This window comes from Raphanus sativus, chromosome 5, assembly GCF_000801105.2.
Source record: "Raphanus sativus cultivar WK10039 chromosome 5, ASM80110v3, whole genome shotgun sequence".
Lineage (NCBI taxonomy): Eukaryota > Viridiplantae > Streptophyta > Magnoliopsida > Brassicales > Brassicaceae > Raphanus > Raphanus sativus.
Genome location: NC_079515.1, coordinates 9,935,165 through 9,955,530, shown reverse-complemented (window position 1 = coordinate 9,955,530; position 20,366 = coordinate 9,935,165). Strand labels below are relative to the sequence as shown.

Genomic DNA, 20,366 nt, shown 5'->3' with positions numbered 1-20,366 from the left:
GAGTTTTACACGTAACGGCAATGACTCTCCTCGGTCTCAGCTGTTAAAATCAAGTTTTGTTTTCGTCCAAAAGATCTGTTTATTTTTTTATTTTTTTCAGAATCTTGAAACTACAAAAGAGTGGCATTAAAGGAAGAACATTATATACTCACAGTTCTTGTTTCTTGTCTACATTCTTGGTATCTCTTTTCACAAAAAAAACTTACAACATTCAAGTTTGTATCATGAAGACACAAAGATCTCTTCATTAAAATGATCTTATATTAACTTTTTCTTACAACTTTTTTATGACTGCAAGCAAAAATAAGATAAAGAAAATACTATAAAATACTTTGAAAACATAAGAAACAAATTGTGATTACAATCCGACTTCTTATGGTCTCTCTTTATCACTCTTATATGTACAAATATCAGTTGTAGTAAGCTAAAACGCTACAGCTTCAGTTCTCAACACTAATCAAGAACAGAGCTTTGGAAGAGACCTGTTACTTCCTCTGCTATTGCTCTTGGTTCTCTTCTTGATAACTTCCATCTGAGTCTGCATTTTCAAACACGCTCTCTCCAACTCCATTACTCTCCACTGTATCCCTTCTATATGCTCTTTCAACTTCTCATTCTCTCCTGAAGTCTCAACCTTCTCCACTCGCAGTATGAGCTGCTTCTGTTCATGTTGCTGCTCATCATCTAATGTCTCAGTCTCCTGAAACTTGGTGTTACGCGACATATGTGCTCTTGATTGGACTGAAAGCTTCTCGTAACTCAAAGCTCTTATCAAGCTGAGTCTTTCACCATTGGTTAATCCTGCATGAGCCTGAACGAGCCAAAGAAGTTTTTGTAAGACTTTCATTATTACATGTTCAAGTTTTAAGATGATTCTTGAAACGTACCTCGAGATACATATCAATGGCACGGTAGATATCTTCATGAGACTCTCTAGCTGAGTCTGGAACGAGTGTGAGGAGAGACAGAAACTTTGAAGGTTTCAAGCAAGGATCAGGTGCTACTTCAGCAATGTACTGATCAATCAACCTCGCCACTTTCTTCACCTGTGATCCTTTTTTTCCTCCGTCAAGAAAAGCTTTTGCGAATCTAAGAACAAGATTCACATAGTACAAGTGACTAGACTTCACTGGAGATGGAACAAGAAGATTGTCAAGTGTTGCTTGTTCCAGTTGCTGACCAATCATAACCTCAAGTTTGTTCATACCACTTTTGTTTATGTTTAACCCAAGAGCAAGCCTCAAAACACCGAAAAGACTCTTGTAAGGAACACAGCTTCGGTCCAACACGTAGAGAGTATCAATGGTCGTTTCAAGAATCTCTCTTTTCTCATTTGATGAGGCAGAACAGAACTTGACCTTCTGGTAATAGAACAAGAACCTAGTGATGGTAACGTTATCGAACTTCCTCAGCACCATCAGCTTCAAGAACGTTTTAACCAAACAGGGACTTAGAACAAGAACCTCATCGAACCACCATGTTATCCGAGAAGAGCTGTTCTTGAAACTCTCCGTGCTTTTACTGTCACAAGAGAACCGAAACAAGCTGCTATCTGGTGAAGGCGAGCAAGCAGCACTAGAGGGACTCGCTTCAATGGCTAAACACAGTTTCTCCACCAGCGCATCCATCAACTTAACGGCTAAAGACTCAGCCTCAGAGGATTCAAGAACTTGACACTGTTTCAAACCAAGAAGAACCTCTGGCCAAGCCCAATACCGAATCTCCTCCATACACTTCTCAGTTTGTACCAAGACTTTATTGACTTCCATGAACTTAGCAGCACAATGCAAGAACACTACATTTGAAGGCATCACAGTCCATTCACAGTTGTTGTAGCAGAATCTTGATAAAAGCTCAAAACTTTCGGCTCCACCAGGGAAGTCATTGAAGATCACCTTGAGGTTACCACTGGAAGAACATGTAGACTTCCCAAGCAGTTTCCTCAGTGTTCCAGAATATTTGCATATGATTTGCTGAAATCAACAATAACCAAACTCAAAAAAGTCATTGAGTGAATCTTGAAAGACCCCCACATGAAAAAAAGTTTAAACTTTAATGCCATGTTACCGTTTTTATGAAGGAATAAAGGCAATATACAATGATGAACACTTATTACAAGACAATAAAGGAAATTGAATATCTAACTACACAATGGTCTCTGTGTCACAGCTAAGTGAGAACAAAAGGGAAGTGAATAGTGTCCAAGCAAATTGCAAAGGAGAGAGCAACTTCTTAACCTCTTATTAAAAGAGTTATCTTTCCTATTAATGGGCAAGATTTTGTTTGTTTGCAGAGAAAGTCAAAGGAAAGGTATAGAACAAAACATGCAATAAATGGTGACTGAGACATCTGCTTCATCACTCTTACAAGACACAATCAGTTACAGGTTCTGAATTAGTTATTTGTTTTAACAAGAAGAGAAAAAGAAGCTTTTGTGCCCTCATTTTAAGGTAATTCTGTGATAGAACATTAAATGCTGAATGTAGCAGGGTCACAGACCATACGTGAGCCGTAACATTATCATATAACCAAAAAAACTTATCAGAGGAAATAATATAAATAAATTAAAATTACAGTTTTTATGAAGAAATTGGAACCCAAATGACTATTTATTACAAAATTAACATCCAAGGTATGAAAACAAAGGACTATAAGAAAATTTGGAAAGACCCAGATGAAAAAAGTGAAATTAAACATTGAGAAATGGTTAAAAGTTTGGATTTTCAGCCTAGTTTTAGCTGTGTGGAGTCTTGAAAGAGTAAGAGTTATTACCTTATTGAGAAAGATAGTTTCTTCTCCGTTGATGTCTACTTCAAGAACAGAGCAAGATTCCATAGCTAAAAAAGAGAAAGAAAGTAAGGTAACACCCAAAAACAAGAACCCACCTAGATAACAAGATTCTCTCTCTCTCTCTCTGTTTCTTGATTTTTGCCCAAAAGGAAAAGAGAAAAGAGATTGTGGTAAAAGAGAGAGAAGATGTGGAGTTATGCTGAGAAGAGAAAGAAGACAAAGAGCAAAGGAGCAAGAAACTTTTGTTGGTTTTCTGATTGTCAGATCTATAAGTAAAGACTTTCTCTTCTTTTATGTCTGTCAAGTCAATTGGTGAAGCACCAACAACTAACTAGTGGTGGGTTTGGTGTTTTTTCATATGTTCATGGGAGAGATGGAAATTTTAGAGAAAGATAAAGGGACCAAGCAACAAAGGCGTGTCCAAACAAACGTCACTCTACTCTTTACTGTATATTGTGTGTGATATTAATATGCAAAGAAACAAATGAGAAAAGAGAGAGAGAGAGAGAGAGAGAGAGAGAGAGAGAGAGAGAGAGAGAGAGAGAGAGAGAGAGAGGACCTATTATCCGTGACATTCTTACTAAAAAACAATTAAAAAGAGATGATATTTTGTTACAGTAATATAAAAGTAGTTTCGTATAGATATATTGTTACTTTATTGGTAAGGGTTATGACAACACATTTACCCTTTTGATCAGCTGATCAATCAGTAATTAATCATTTATTTTCCAGGTAATTATGATTACTATAAGCCAAATGGGTGAAGCTTTCTAGGCCATGTTCCTCTCTTTTTCTCATCATGCTAATTAAGTTTACTAATTATTCTGGATAGTTGCATCTCGTGGACCGTAGACCAAACTTAACTAGCACGAGTCGTTAAAATAAAACAATTTCTCTTTGTAACCAAGAAGTTACGACCTTAACCTTGTAATAAATGTTATTAATTTAGCGAAAGATTAAATCATGTAAATGTTTTTCTTTTTTACTAATACAGTAAAAATACTGTTTCAATATGACAAAATAATTTTAAATCTAAGGTTTCAACAAGTACAAGACAAAAAATGTTTTCATGCAAGATTACTATTTTTATACGAAAGATAGTCCACTAATGAAGAGATTTGATCTTTATAGATGCTCTTATCTTATCTATGAGATATAAGACTATTCAATGCCTAAAAAGATTCCATATAGATCACGATCTTTTATATAATGGACTATACACGAAAAGGATACAACCCAATATGAAATTTATGAAAAATACATAATCATAAATAATTTTTTTTTATGATTATGCATGTAACTGTGATATATATGTAATATCAACTATCATAGATTAATAGATATATAGAAATAGTATCAATTGTTGACAAAGAAGAAATAATATCAATTTCGAAAACTACAAGTGATGTATTATTACGTTCGATGGTCGAGAAAAATAACAAGAAAATATAGTTGTTTAATAAAAAGGGCACTGCTATAACAGAAGAGATAAAGTGTGATGTGTTTTTAACAGAAAAGAGAAATAAACAAAAGTGTGACTGTGTGTGTGGTGAGGTGTTCAACTGCTGATGCACCAAAGCTCCCTAACGTGGTGGACAAAAAAGCCATGGAACGGGGATCACGTGAGCTCACTGAGATGCTTTTACCCCTCATATAATAAGGTATTTAACTATTAACAGATAGTAGCGGTTCTGACCTATTCTAAGGCCCAATAGTATTGATCATCTAACGCATCTAAAATATTGATTAGTAGATGATAGGTGGATGGTCTGTGTTTATCTTTACAAGACTGCTGATGCATATAACGAAAACTGACAATTTTGCTATCAAGTTAAACAGGTGAATCCTTGCATTAACAGGCTAACAGCTAAATATCGTTCGGGCAATGTGGCCACGTCGGTCCATTGGGTACTTTTGGAGATTTGGACCATATGGGGGTCATGTCATTTTATCTCCTACTTTTTGCTTGAAATTGTTTTGGAGGGATTCCTGCTTTTTGTGTTCAAGTTTATACTGAAACGTACGGAGGATCATTGCTAACATAATTGCATAAAGTTTTGAACATATACTTTCTTATGCATAGTATAAGTGCACACTATTCAAATTAGTAACAAAACATTCCATTTGTCGTTTACTTAGTTTTAAGAACGTTTGATACTTCTTTTCTTTTTTGAACAGAAGGTCTGATACTTCTTTATACTTTTATTGTCAAAGGTTTTGCATTCTGTTTTCAAATATGACAAAATCTATTTAGAGGACACTTTTTTTTCAAATGTGAATGTCAATACCAACGTTTTACAGTGAATTGCTTCGACCTTTCTGTGAGTGCTTCATCTTCCTTCAGCTTTACACTGTTTCCTATCCAAAATACAACCTCGTTTTCTTATTCATAGATAGATGATTGGGGAAATTTCACAACTACACTTTGTTTGGTACCACTTTTCAATTTTACCACCACCCTAGAGACATTTTTACAAATACACTTTTTATTAATGAGCAAATTACAATGGTACCCCATATCTTATCCTTTCCCAACTGTTTCTCTTTCTCTCGACGCGATTCATCTTCTCCTCCTCCCGTCGAGTTCCGGCATCTCTCTCACACGGCGACAAAATCGACGACTCCGACGATGAAATCGACGACTCCGACGGGAGTGACAAAATCGACGAATCCAGTGACAAAACCTTAGTCTTCCAGTTCTCAGTCAAGCACGATCAAAAGCTTGACTGTGGTGGTGGCTAAATGAAGCTTCTCAGTGGTGACGTTGACCAGAAGAAATTTGGTGAGCGAAGGAGGTGACTTTCAGGAGCCACCGGAGGAAGCGAAGCTCTTCGTCGGGAACTTGTCTTAGGACGCTGACAGTCAAGCCTTGGCTACGCTCTTTGAGCAAGCCGGTACTGTTGAAATCGCTGAGGTGAGTATGACTTTGCTGCTTCCTTCTTCTGATGCTTGTTTGATTGATGCGTTTGTGTACATTGTGCATTGTTTAATTGGTTGAGAGATAAAGTAAAGTTCGTGGCTTTTAAGTGTTTGAATCTATCTATTGCTTGAGATTACTATCGAAGTGATCAGGATTGTGTGGATTGAATTTGTATCTGTCCTAAAGTGTTCTTTGGATTCTTGTGGTTGAAGGTAATCTACAATAAGGAGACGGACCAGAGTCGTGGGTTCGGATTTGTGACAATGAGTACCGTGGAAGAAGCTGAGACTGCTGTTGAGAAGTTCAACCGTTATGTAAGTTTTTATATGTGTCTACCATTTCTGAAGTAGTAACACCTATTGTTGTGGTGGATGTTAATCATTTGATATTGGCTCATCAGTGGCGTCATTAGCTCTTGATCCGACCAAAGTTTTCTTCTTTTTCTGCTCCAAGAAAGCAGTTTTCGTTTTTGTACATGGAGTAGTTCTGTTTACTACCTATCCCCATTTGTTGCATTTCCATGAACATGTTATGTCAATGATCATCCTCTTACATAAGCACTCCATCACGCCCTGCGTTCCGTGGTGGTGGTGGTGACTCGAGAAGGGGGAGATACTCTAAGCTCTACTCTCCACCAGACCACAATCTGTTGACTCCAAATGCAGTGAAAGGTAGTAGATTCAAGAAGAGTCCTCCCGGAGGAGGAGGAGGGAGCTCGTGGAAGTGTTTGTTACATTAAAATAGGATTTTGTGTTTCTGTATTAATATTCAGTTGATTTGTTTAACTACAACACTCTATTGAGAGACCTTGACTTTGATATATGGGATGAAATTTAAACTTGGGCTCTAGCTGATCTATATTATCTTGCATGTTAGAAACCTCTTATAAGGGTTTATAAGACCTCTTATAAGGGTTTATAAGACCTCTTATAAGGGTTTATAAAACCATTTATAAGAACTTATAAATCATTTATAAGATTTTATAAATATATTTAAAAAAGTTTATGAATCTGTATAGAAAGGTTTATAAAAAAATTATAAGAGTTTAATATTTTCATAACACAATTTATAAGAGTTAATAAATCTTTTTCAAGAGTTTATAAATCGTTTATAAGAGTTTATAAGTCTTTACAAAACTTTAGAAGTAAATATTCATAAAGTATTGGGGCTTCTGATCCTCTTTGTGAGCCAAGCGGGTTACGAGGAACCAGAGGCTTCGAGTTGTATGTGGCTTGTAACCATGAAGGGCCTGAGTGCGCCACATCAGACTGGCTGCGTACATATCTTATAACACTCTCAGAGATTTCCATAGCCAAGAGATTGTACCCTAATGACTTGAATTTGAACTTGAATCGCCAAGACTTCAACAGCTTCCGGTTCCTCTTATTTCTCAGCCATGTTGAGTTTAACTTCTCAGTATACCTTCCAGAAGAAGTGTTACCAAGCTCGACTTCAGTGTCGATGGAGTAACTGACAGTAACACAACCAATCTCAGGAAGGTATACTTATGAAAGCTTATATTCAATTTATAAATCAACTAAAAGAGTCTATAACCATTTAGAAAGCCTTATAAAACAATTTATAATGGTTTGTATAATAACTTATAAGGGTTTATAAGAGTATGTAAATTATACAAACCATTATTTGTAAGGTATGTAAAATTATTTGTAAGAGTATATAAACCATTAATAAAGACATATGAAAATGGTTATAAAATCTATAAACCATTTATAAATGTTTATAAAAAAATTATAAAAGTTTATAAATAATTTATAAGGGGTATGGATACTATAAATAAGGGTTTATAAAAAACTTTATGAAAACTTATATTCAATTGATAAGGGGTATTATAAGAGTTGCATAGGTTTATAAATCAATTAAAAGAGCCTATAACCATTTAGAAAGCCTTATAAAACAATTTAAAATGGTTTGTATAATAATATATAAGGGTTTATAAGAGTATGTAAATCATTTATAAGGATTTATAAAAAGAATTTATAAAGTTTATACACCATTATAAAGGATTATAAAGCAATTTATAAAGGTATGTAAAATTTCTGAAGCGGTGGAACCTTGCTTCCTGTCTGCATATGCCTTAGAATCTGCCACATATCATTATCTCTTTATAAAGCATGCAGCCTGCACGTGTTCTTTATTTTTATGAATTTAATCTTGTGTATCAAAGTGTGGGGCTTATAAATTATTTGTAAGAGTCTCTAATCCATTTATAAATGTTTATAAAACAATTAATAAAGTCTATAAATCATTTATAAGTGTTTATAAAAACGCTATGTAAATTTATAAATTATATATAAGAGGCATGTATACAATTTATAAGGTTTATTGGTTTATGAATCACTTAAATCATTTATAAGAGTCTATAACCCTTTAGAAAGGCTTATTAAACAAGTTATAAGAGTTGTTGACAAAAAAACAAGTTATAAGAGTTAATAAATTTTTTTTTTAGGATTTATAAAGGTATGTAAATAATTTATAAGAGTTTATAAAATATTTATAAAAATAATTTATAGGAATATGTTCTAAATGTGTTAAAAAAAAAGGAATATGTTCTAAATGTTGTTCAATTCAGTATTGTGTTTGAATTTCTCTCTACAACATTAATCATACAGTTATTTGCTAAAAGTTCAATTTGTTCCAATTTTTTTTACACCTTTATAAAATATAAATCTGGATTTCAAGAAAGTCTCTTAATCATTTATAAGAGTTTATAATAATTTAAAAAGACTTATAAAAACAATTTACAAGAGTTTGTAAAATAATTTATAAGAGTTTGCAAAATAATTTAAATAAGTTTATAAGTAATTTATATAAGATTTTTAAGGGTTTATATAAGGTTTTAATGGGGTTTGAAGAGTTTATATAAGGTTTATAAAAAAACATAAAGGTTTCTAAAAAACCATTTAAATATTTATATAACTATTTATAAAGGTTTATAAAACCATTTATCAATTTTGTAATGATTTATATCATCTTATAAGGGTTTATAAGAGCTTTATATAACTATTTTATAAATCGCTTTATAAAAGTTCATAATTGGTATAACAAATATATCATTTATAAGAGTTTATAAATAATAATTACAAGAGATTTATATGTCTTTATAAAGATACACCAGATGATCAGATCAAACATTTTCATGGCTTTTACTTCTCCACAAAGTTACAAAGCCTCCGCTGCAAACACACAACATAAACTGTTAAAATTAAACAATCTTTGAATCAAGAAGACAAAGAGAAAGCTTCATTTACACACCTGAAAAGATGAAACAAGCTCAGGCACTTGGAGAATGGATGAAGCAATGTAAAAGGCAGCAGAGATGAGCCAAGAGTCAGAGTGAACTGCAATCAGAGAAACCCAGTTTTTCTCTGCCATACCATCCCTTGCGAAGTTGATGTCAAGAGCTGGTTCAGGAAGCTCAGGAGGGACCTCGTCGACAGGGAGATCGACCTCCCATGACCCGTTTGGAAGTCCGTAAAGATGCAAGTTTTCATCGGCTGCACACGTCAAACAGAAACAGAATTAGACTACGGAAAAAAACACAGAGAAACCTGTAGAAACTCACAAACTACTGGAGTACAGAGCACATCCCAAAAATCATGGTCATTGGAAAAGCATCCACCTTTTAGCATTATAAATAGAATATCCAAGTCATGGCAATACATCTTTCTGATTGCATCCAAATAAAGAATTCATAAAGAAATGCACGTTGTTTTTAACAGCAACATACATAAGCTTCTAAAGGTCAGACACAGATTCAACAGATGCTATTTCACCTAAAAGAGACCTCAATGGATCACATAACAAACTAATGTTCTATCAAAATCAACAAAGCCAATGAATATGTAAATAATCAATAAGGGTTAATAAGAGTTTATAAATCTTTTGTAAAGTTTATAAACAAACAGTTCAAAGTTTATAAATCATTTATAAAGTTTGTAAATCATTTATAAATGTTTATTAATTATTTGTAAGATGGCTTATAAAGAAGTTAATAAAATTTATAAACCCTTTATAAATGTTTATAAAAGAAATCAGTTAGAAGATCTAGTGTGTCTCTATACAAACTCAAAACTCAGTTTCTAAGTACTTTGTAATCATTCACCAATTATATATATAAAAAGAACAAATATTTACCGAAAGTAGACCCTCTGCTGCTCTATCATACGGATGCAAGACCTTTGGAGCATCTCTAAACGATGTCTGCTGCACAGCCTGGTTCTCAAAAAATAAGAAAATCAAATACGAGAAACTACAAGATAACAAACTCATACTATATAATATTACTGAGTATATAGATACCTCAGAGGGTTTTCCAATGGAGTACCCATTCGGATAGAGACTCAATACAAAGGAAACTTCATGATCTGCAAATAAAGCACCCAAATTTAAACATAGCTCGAGTGCAGCAAAAAGCATACGACTCTGTCAAGAAGCTTAACCTGGAGACACATGAAACAAAGACGACTCCGAGAACCCAGAAGCAGCATCACCAACAATGGCCTGAAACTAAAAAAAACACACAATTCCTCAAAAAAAATCAGATTTTTTTCTTCACGATGATCTCAACTTCCAAAACCAGAATCAGATTTACATACATTTACCTTTTGATTTAGCTGGCGGAACGATTGATTTCGGATTCAGCTATTCTGGAGAGTCTGGAGAAGAAGCAGATTCAGTCGAAACCTTCGGCCGGAACTTTCTACCAGTCCTCGATATCATAAACGTCACACCCATCCGTTTGGTTCCCACCAGAGAACCTTGTGAGATAGTGAAACGTTGTGAGCTCCAATTGCGTTGGAATTGGATCGATAGAGGAGAGGAATCAAGGAGAATCCACGAACTCTGACACGTAGATAAGATTAATTAGGGTTCATAAACATCTATAGGTTTAGAGATAATACAGAGATACATAGATAGAGAGATCCTTTTGCTGCTGACTGGGCAAGGATTACCCGTAAAGAGAGTACGCCTACCTGGATAATAGAAAGTGATGGAGTCCGGCGAAGAGAGTGATAACGATCACCATCAATTACCCGGTGACTCCGTTAGCGTTTGTCATAGAGATTGTCTTGTTCGTTTAAGCTCGTCATCATCGTCGGATCTCGCCGTAAAACTCACCACGATTTCGCCGGAGAACTCCTCAGCACCGGAGAACTCGTCAAAGAGGGAGAAGAAGATATCTTTAGGTTAAATTAGTTAGGGTTATGATGGTATTTTACCTATTAAATTTTTAATGGTAAAATTGATTAGTGTATATATAAAAAGTGGTATCATGAAAGTGGTATTTTTGGCAATTTCTCTAGATGATTTCACATAATTTGTTGTTTACCAAAAAGTTCTGTAAGCCCATAATCGACCTGGGCCTTGGCCCTGAGACCCAACATGTTAAGTGTGATTACAATTCACGCCCATAATCTGCTCTTTTCTCAATAACACAACCTTCTAGCTGTCTCTAGGATTCAAACTCAAAGTTGCAAAAAAGTATTTGAAGGTGAATTCGTATTTGGGTGCACGAGTGGGCTCGTGCGCAACAGACACTAAAAGACTGAAGAACTGAAGAGAACATCCTCCTTCTTATCCCCTTAAGTTCGACAAACTCTCCCAAGTTCCCAAACTATTATTTTTATAATCAGAAGCTGGATTGGTCTAACATTTGTTTAAGGCATGACACTTATATATTTACATTCTAGAAAGTTTTACCATGCAAAAAAGTCATATATAAGAGAGTGATCAGATTCAGAACTCTAACAAATTTAATGAAGTGGTCTGGAATTTTATTTCAGAAATTAAAGAAAACATATATTTGTAACCTCAAAAGGCGTTGTATAGGAACAAAGTGACTTTAAGAAAATCCCCAAGAGGATTTGACAGCGAGCATGCTCGATCTAGTCCACTATTCAGTAGATAGGGATATACCATTACAGTGGTTAGCAAGAAACAATCATTCCATAAGGTAACCTTCTCTTTCATTAAGCAGGTGCCCTTTTCGGGATAAGTAACTCTTTTTGGGAAATTTATTTTATGGCTTTGGATCAATTTCGTTGCACCTCTTATCACACGAGTAGAGTGATGCAAAAAGAGAGTTTGGCAGTCACGCTTGTAGATGAACACGTGTAAAGCAAATACGCCCCCCAATTGCAGCAAACAAACTCACTCCGTATATCAGAATATGTTTCACTACCCAACAAAATATCCTTTACAAAGCATCTGAACGACGAGATAATCCAACGGTCGAGATTGAATCAGTACAAAGCATGAAACTGCCTGGGTAGAGAGAGAAATAAACAAACAGTCGACAATAACCTCAGAGGGTCCGTATAACAGAATCGTCATCGTTCCTCGCGTCGCCGCCTTCTCTCCCCCACCCAATCAATAAAATCCACGTGTCAGTATTTCCTTTTCCTCTTTTTTCTTGTATAATATCCACCCAATCAACACAAGCAACGTTGTCATCTTCCTTTTCATCCTCTGTTTCTCTCTGACAATGGAGTCCGGTTACGAATTCGACGCGCTCTCCGAGTTACCGCCGCTTCCACAAGTGTACGCTCCTCCTCCCATGGAGTATTATCATCCTTACGACGACGACATTGAATCCTTACCTCCGTTTCCTCAGTCCGATTTCACTCCTCACGGCGGCGGCTTCATCACCTTCTCCGACACTCACCAAGACTCGTCTCTGTCGCTCCTCACTCGCGACTACCTCACCGAGTCGAACCTCTTCTCCCACGACGTCGTAGCCGCCACGCCGTTTCTCCACTTGCCAGATCTCAAATCCGTGGAAGAGCCGCCCTCTCTCTCTCTCGCTCCCCCCTCAGTGGCTAGACACAACAGTCAGCGTCATGTCAACAACAACGCTAAATCTGTAGCGTCTCAGCCTCCTGTTCACGGTGCGAGGAAGGTGTCGGACAGAATCAGATCCTTGGAGAAGATCATGCCGTGGGAGAAGAAGATGAGCTTGGCTGCGATTCTCGAGGAAACGCACAAGTACATCACCTTTCTCCACTCTCAGATCGCTTCTCTCCGTTGGATGCCTCTCGACTCCGTCTACCCAGCCAAACCCGAAGAAGAAGAAGAAGAAGAAGTAGGGGAAGGCAACAGTCTGCTCAAATCTCTGACGAGACAACAGCTTCTTCAAGTGATTGCCAACTCTCCTGGCTCGCGAAACGTGCTCTACACGCAAGGTGTTTGTGTCTTCTCCTATGAACAGCTTCTCTCCCTCCAGATGATGGCTGAATCCACCAGAAACTTCTGAAAAAGCGATAACCTACTTCCTCTGTTTTTTTTTTTTCTTTTGCTAAATGATGGTAACAGTAAAGCTACAATAGCATTTTAATGGAGTTTGATCCTATGTTCTTCCCTTCATCCTCTGTTTATTTATTTTTTGCTAAATGATAATAGAAAATCTACATAGCGTTTTAATGGAGTTTGAACACTAAAAGAAAACGATTTTATCATAAGCCACTTTGAGTGAGTACAAAAGCAATCCACAATATCATAAACAAAAGTTCCCAACGATTTCAAGAAACAAAAAAAAATCATTTAACGGACTTCATAGCGATGATGGCAGAGGCAACGAGCTCGCACTTGTCCTTGCAAGCTTCAAGTTCCTTGAGAAACAAAGCCTCGCCTCTTTCGTTCAGCTCTTTGGCCTTCTCTTCCCCGATAAGCTTGGCTCTCTCGTAAACATAGTACTCTGGAATCAAACCTTGAGCAACAATGGTGCTCAGAAAACTCTTCAAATAAGGATACTTTATCCAAAACTCCTCTTCTTCCTCCTCCTCCTCCTTCGTCTCGGTTTCTGTTAACAGCAGACGAAATCAGAGAGAGAGGATTAAGCTGAGAATATTAACGAGAGATCAGTGATATGAGTAACCTGTTGCAGTGGTGATTTCCGACTCGGACGGTTCGTCTTCCATGGATTCGTCCTCCGATGAATAAGAGTTTTCGGAGTCTTCGCTGAAGTCTTCGTCGGATGATGAATCGGAGTTGTTGAGGAGATCGACAACCGGAACAGCCATCGTCTGAAGAGATTACGGTTTCTAGAGAGAGAGAGAGTTTGAAGGAAGTGAGAAAATACTAGTGAAGCAATGGGGGAGAGAAAGTGGATATCATATAAGTATGTATTTAAATTGTGATTTGTTAATTTGTCCATGTTACTAACCATGGAGTTAACCATGGAGTTAAATCAATGAATGGTTTAGTGTGAAGAAAACAAAAAAAAGTTAATTTGTCCAGCTGTCATTGATTGGGACGGTTCTGATTTGAACCAACAATAATAAAATTAAAAACCAATAACCACATTAAACCGAAACCTGCGCAGCTCAATATAAGACGTACGTCTTCTTGATGATACTAAAGAAAAGCCAAAACTATAGAGAATTAAAAATATTATTCTACACAATCAAGATGAGAATCTGATTTTTTTTTCCTAAAAAAACATAGATTAGTAAATAACTGATTTAATGAAAGAGCTAAATGGTGTGTGTTTTAGATCTTCATGGAGAGTATGTGGTGGCAAAAATAGCTTCAAATTCGATCTCCAATTTCAGTGAGCCCTCTTTATCCAAGTAAGCCTTTTCAAGTTCAGCCATAAACACAAATTCAACCCAACCCAAACCTTTGAGTAAGTGTGATCTCTCCTGCCCACTGTTAACTGCAATTAAACCGAATGTAAATCATTAATAACTACTCTTATCCAGTCACGTACGTGATTGCGCATATCCAAATGCGTAACTAATGTGCGACTTACTCTGCCTTTTCTTGTGATTGCATCCAAATGGGTCGATAGTTCGCAAATCCGCTTTGGTGTAGATCTGCTCACCTTCCTTCAATGTTTCTTTATCGGCTAACTTAAGATAGATGGATATCGATTTGCAATCTGATGTAATCACGCCCTTGGGATACAACGACAAGGCCCTACAAAACCATAATAATTTGACGACAAGGCCCGACAATCTGATGGTGATACATGTTACTCTAGGCACAAAATTGTTATATAAACCTACTGATCATTACTCACCAGTTCTTTCCTCCCATCAAGAACTTGTCTGATACGTAGCGATGCTCTTTCAACTTAGAGAATTTGTTGACCGTCCAAGAGAACTTTGGATTGGAGGGTTTCTGAGTAAATGAGACGACTTCCCAATTGGTAAGTGGTACCATCACATCAACACCAAACTCACACTGATCTCATCAAAAACATAACCGTTTTTCGAATCATTGAATGTAATCAAGGGGCAGTACTTGTGTAAACCCATGCACTGATCTTAATGCATTGAACTGCTTCCCTTCAACATCTGGATGTTACATATATAATCCATCAATAACACTTACAACTTTATTTTTATATATATATATATAGAGAGAGAGAGAGATTGGGGGATGTAAGCACCTTGAATAGTAAAACTAGATTTTAGACCCGCACACCCGTGCGGGTATTATTTTGTTTTAAAAATGATTAAATTATATAAATTGTAATTTTATAGATATATAAAATTTTCCATATTACATGTTGACATGTTTACACAAAACATTTTAATTGTTTATATGGTGTAATTTATTGCTTAAAATATACAATTCTTTTAGTTGTTTGTTTATATGTATGCATATGTACTTTAATCTATTAAACCAATATATATATAATTTATTATATATATTAACTGTATAATGGTGAAACTCTAATTTTTGTTTCATATGATTGATTGTCAATTTAGGTATATGTTTGATTGTTACTTGACTTAGTGATGGATCTTTGGTTTTATGTTTGTGTTAGTAGCTTAAGATAACCAAAGAGAACCCACATGTTGATTCAAAACATCAAACAAAATTTATATATTTTAAATAACGTTCGGTAAAAAAAATGTTCATGTAAATTGAGATAATATTCCAAGAAAAAAAGAAGAATTTGAATCACCAGGCTTTGTTCCACGAGAGCTTAGAAGTGGGTATTTCAAACCTGCAAAAAGCAAAATTGGTAATTCATTAGAAAACACGCAGCCAAAAGTTTTTTTTTAAGAACACACATAGCTACTTAAAATGTGAAAGAAATGTAATAATTAAATGTCATACTTTTTATAGTAGACATTAGTATAAGAAAGATATGTAATCTAAGCAAACGTGATGAAGAAACATTACCACTGGGTTGGCTAAAACCAACTCAAAGACAAAAAAAAACCAACTCAATGCTATCTCCTCCAAAAAGTTTGTTTTGCTTCCATGAATATAAGTATTTGACCTGAACTCGTCAATTGTTTTTTTAAGGTCGGAGTTTTGTGATAAGATCAGAAGTTTTCATTTTAGACATGTTTGGAATTTTCTGTGTAAAATATCGTACGTTTCAAACAATAGTGAGGAGGTATATATATACAGAGTTGGTTTTCGATAGCCTAGGTTTAATAGGATATTTTTACCATTTTGATTTTCGGTGTATTGAATGAGAATATATGTATTGGAAATAATTAATATACGTACTCGAAATAATTAATATGTATTTGAAAACAAAATATTCTTATTTCTAAGATAAGACAAACTTGATTTGCAAGTTCAAATATAGATTGTGTTAGTTCTATTTGTAGATGATTGCGTAATAATATGAAACTTTTTAGGAATGTTATCAATGCTAGTAGCCTAGTAAGCGAGGAAGTTTAATTTGTTTTGATTTAGTGCACCGGTAATATCTAATGATAAAAAAAATTGCAGATCACCATTTGGTCGAAGATATCTAATCTATTGAAACAGTTTTGGGTTTAATTCTGCAGACCAAAAATGTGACCGAATTATGGATTGCAACACATAACGACGAATTCGTAATTCCATGCTTAATAAAATAGAATATCCACTTGTTTTGATTTATGCAGACCAAATTTAACTGAGGAGTTCGTAATTCCATGCTTAATTATTTTCACATTTTGCTTTTTAAGTAGTGAACCAAACTATGTATATATTGGTTTTGATTCTGGAGATAAAATTTAACCGAAGAATAATTTTGAAATGATCTGTTTTGATTTATGCAGACCAAATTGAACTGTATCATTTTATATAACCCAACACGTGATTTTAGATTGATTTGGTTTTATGCATGTTAGATTTTTAGGCCTGGTAAGTTAAGATATAAAATGGATATGTTTTAATTCAGTGGCATTTATTTGTAATTTTTGTGAAAAATTTAGGGTTAAGTACTATTTGTACTTCAGTTTTAATTTGTACTTCAGTTTTAATAGATTAGATTTGTACTTCAGTTTTAATAGATTAGATATTTATTATCTTTCTTATTGTAGACGAAGAAGGTGAGGTATGCCAAGATAGTGGACTCTAGTGTTTTGCTATCTATTTCCACATACAGTGAAATAAATCCTGCCCCGTTGTCCTTCTCGTTCCCTTTTGGATATATAACCAGTCTCCTGATATTACACAAAAAAACTAGGTTACTTTAATGAGAAGAAACTTTTTTTAAAATTATTTTAAAGAGAAGAAAAATGTTTAAATTATACCCAATTAGTTTACTAAATTACGTACCAGTTGTATTGCCTGAGGAGAAAGTACGGGACTTGTATACATCAGAACCAGACAAGGAAGTCTTGAGTTGAGAGAGGTTTTGAATCTTCGTGGAATAGGTATAAGGAGGACGATCTCCAAACTTGCTAGTAATGGTAGAATCTGATACGTCGCATGACTTTTCGGTTTTCAACATTATGTTGCAGCTTATCAGAGAGAAAGAGAGTGAGTCAATGATAACAAAAGACAAAGTTTATAAATTATAATCAATCGTTATTCGATATTCGTTGTATATTAAGTGAAAGAAAGATGAACCCTAGCGTGTTTGTTTGTTTCAAAGTGTCCGACTTTGTTTCTTCAGCAAACCAAGTTAAACCCTAGCCTACCTTAATTGGTTTCATGGGCCGAGAAACAATACGCCCCGAAAAAACCCTAGATTTTGGTATTATTAGGAACATTACATAGACACCTGACCAGATGTATAGTTGCATGTAATCCTTACTTCCATAATCTGCATAGTTGTTTTAATAAATCGCGCTCTTTCCGGGACTTGAAACCTGAATTTGAAAAAATATGCAATAAATTGCATAGCCTGGGAGTCGAACCCCAGACCTGTGTGTAGAAGCATTTAGGCCTTAACCATTAGGGTAAAGTGCTTCCACATAGTATATCTATTACTATTAGAATCATCTTATCGATCGCAAAGATAATCGACCACTCCGGAATGCACTACTCCACAAAAAGGTACTTTTGATGATATTTAAAAGAGAAGAAAAACAAAGCTAAATAGGGACAGTAATATTTTCTTTAAAACAATAGATATAAAAAAACTAGAATCTGAATAAACAAAACATAAGTAAATTAAAAAAAAAAGACTGATAATGATAACTAAATGGTGTGTTGTAAATCTTCATGAGTATTTGGTGGTAGAAACAACATCAAATTCGATCTCTGCTTTCAAAGAGTCTTGTTTGTCCAAATAAGCATTCGCAAGTTTAGCCAACGACATAAGTTCAAGGCAACCCCGACCTTTGTTCGAGATATTATCATTAACTGCAATAAGAGAAAAAAATGTAATCTCTGATGAATATAATATCACAGAGCATATAATAGTATTAACAGGTAACTAGGTAAAAAGAACGTTAACTTACGCTTCCGAGTCACGTGGTTACATCCAAACGGGTCGAGAATTCGCACATCACACTGCATATAAATCTCCTCACCTGTCTTCATTATTTCACCCTCGGCTAAATGCAAAAAGAGGGACAACCATGTGGAACATGTAGCGTTGTAGCCTTTAGGATACAGCTTAATCACCCTATACAAAAACATTATACATTGTTAAAACATAAAGCAATGTGTTACATAAACCTACTTGTCATTACTCACCAATTCCTTCCTTCTATTAAGAACTTGCTTGATACGTAGCAGTGCTCTTTCAACTTAGAGAATTTTTCGATCGTCAAATAGAACTTTGGATTGGAGGGTTTCTGAGTAAAGGAGACAACTTCCCAATTGGTAAGTGGAACCATCACATCAACACCAAACTCACACTGATCTCCATCAAAGACATATCCGTTTTTAGGATCACTGAATGTATCAAGCAGAAGTACTCGCGGAAACCCCCACACCGGTCTTAATGCATTGAACTGCTTCCCTTCAGTATCTGGATGTTATACATATATAATTCATCAATAGACATATACACAATTAAATACATATATATTATATATTATATATATATATATATATATATATATATAGAGAGAGAGAGAGAGAGAGAGAGAGAGAGAGAGAGAGAGAGAGAGAGAGAATTGGTATGGAGGTAAGAACCTTGAATAGTAAAGTATTTGTTTTCTTTCTTGTTGTAGACGAAGAAGGTGAGATATGCCAAGACCGTGGACTCTAGAGCTGTACTATCTAATTCAACATACACTGAAATAAACCTTGTCCCGTTGTCTTTCTCGTTTCCGTTTGGATATATAACCAATCTCCTGATATCAGAACAAGTATGAAAAATTTAGTTTACATCATAAAAAGTTACTTTTCTAAGAAGATATTTGTATTATATCATCAAATTACCAAGACTAAATTACCAGTTGTATTTGCCGGAAGAGAAGGTACGGGACTTGTATCCGTCAGTACCAGAGAAGAGAGTTTTGAGTTGAGAGAGGCTTTGGATCTTCATGGAATAGGTAGAAGGAGGACGAACTCCAAACTTGGTAGTAATGGTAGAATCTGAAGCGACGCATGACTTCTCTGTTTTCAACATTCTGTTGCAGCTTATGAGAGAGATATGCAGAGAAAGAGTAGATATAACAGGAAGGCAAATTTTATGATCCATCATTGTTCGTTTTATATTAAGTGAAAAAGATTAATCGCGTTACAACTAGGAAAAGGAGTTCCTTTTTTTAATAGAAATTTGCTTGTTTGTTTGTTCCTAGTGTGATTAAGAAAAAAATTAGCGTACTTTAAGTGGGTTCATGGGCCGCGAAACGATATGCTCCCTTGTAACTAATTTTCTCTAGTCCTAGATTATCCCAACAAGCGTATTCGGAAGCTTGGTACAATTGCGCTGCTATTTATAGAGGAAATATTTACAAACTAGGTATAAATATTTATAAAATAAATATACTATAATAGTTGATTGCTATATACTATATTTTAAATTAATTTATAATTTTATGCATAATTTATATTCATAATATTACACTACTTTAATTATACATATGATTTTAGATATGTTATATCTAGTCTACTTAGTTATCATTTAAGTATATTGGATTGCATTTATTTATCTGAATTCAACTATAATATTTTTTATCCTAAATATATTAAAATTTTGATTAATTTTCTTATTTGCATTTAAGTTGGTTGTTGTCTTCTTTAATTTTAATATAATCTATTACTTTAGATATAAAGTTGATTAGTTTATGTTACTTAATTATTTTATGTAATCATCTAAGAAATTAGATATATATAAAAATATTTCTATTACTTTGAAAATATGTATTTTTTATTGTTTAAAATTATGTTTTAAAACAAATAATATTTCTTTTTCTAATTTTAATATTATATTTCTGAAATTTGTATTTATGGAATCACACACACATATATATATATATAGTTTTCATCTACGAAA

The 20,366-nt window shown here is 34.7% G+C and overlaps 4 protein-coding genes and 1 pseudogene across 5 annotated transcripts; 1 reads left to right on the top strand and 4 right to left on the bottom strand.

The window, feature by feature from the left end:
- Positions 1-210: 210 nt before the first annotated feature.
- On the bottom strand, positions 211-3,242 carry LOC108856662 (BTB/POZ domain-containing protein At3g22104). Of its 2 annotated transcripts, none has more exons than XM_018630515.2 (3): positions 2,773-3,242; positions 888-1,973; positions 211-811 (listed from the first exon to the last, which is right to left on the bottom strand). In XM_018630515.2, exons 1-3 carry the CDS (start codon positions 2,833-2,835, stop codon positions 458-460), a joined length of 1,503 nt encoding a protein of 500 aa, XP_018486017.1. In that variant the 5' UTR covers positions 2,836-3,242; the 3' UTR covers positions 211-457. The 2 variants fall into 2 exon arrangements, with proteins under 2 accessions (XP_018486017.1, XP_018486018.1); XM_018630516.2 differs by lacking the exon at positions 2,773-3,242 and adding an exon at positions 2,068-2,706.
- An 8,741-nt stretch (positions 3,243-11,983) lies between these two features.
- Positions 11,984-13,089, top strand: LOC108860190 (transcription factor bHLH117). Its single transcript, XM_018634094.2, has one exon. The coding sequence runs from the start codon at positions 12,216-12,218 to the stop codon at positions 12,981-12,983; it is 768 nt and encodes a 255-aa protein (XP_018489596.1). The 5' UTR covers positions 11,984-12,215; the 3' UTR covers positions 12,984-13,089.
- Positions 13,090-13,164: 75 nt separating this feature from the next.
- On the bottom strand, positions 13,165-13,832 carry LOC108834288 (uncharacterized). Its single transcript, XM_018607631.2, has 2 exons — positions 13,605-13,832; positions 13,165-13,529 (listed from the first exon to the last, which is right to left on the bottom strand). Exons 1-2 carry the CDS (start codon positions 13,747-13,749, stop codon positions 13,267-13,269), a joined length of 408 nt encoding a protein of 135 aa, XP_018463133.1. The 5' UTR covers positions 13,750-13,832; the 3' UTR covers positions 13,165-13,266.
- A 394-nt stretch (positions 13,833-14,226) lies between these two features.
- On the bottom strand, positions 14,227-17,420 carry LOC108834285 (uncharacterized; annotated as a pseudogene).
- A 611-nt stretch (positions 17,421-18,031) lies between these two features.
- Positions 18,032-19,534, bottom strand: LOC108834287 (uncharacterized). The gene is made up of 5 exons (XM_057010898.1): positions 19,321-19,534; positions 19,058-19,218; positions 18,614-18,890; positions 18,376-18,542; positions 18,032-18,277 (listed from the first exon to the last, which is right to left on the bottom strand). Exons 1-5 carry the CDS (start codon positions 19,494-19,496, stop codon positions 18,135-18,137), a joined length of 924 nt encoding a protein of 307 aa, XP_056866878.1. The 5' UTR covers positions 19,497-19,534; the 3' UTR covers positions 18,032-18,134.
- Between the last annotated feature and the right edge of the window lie 832 nt (positions 19,535-20,366).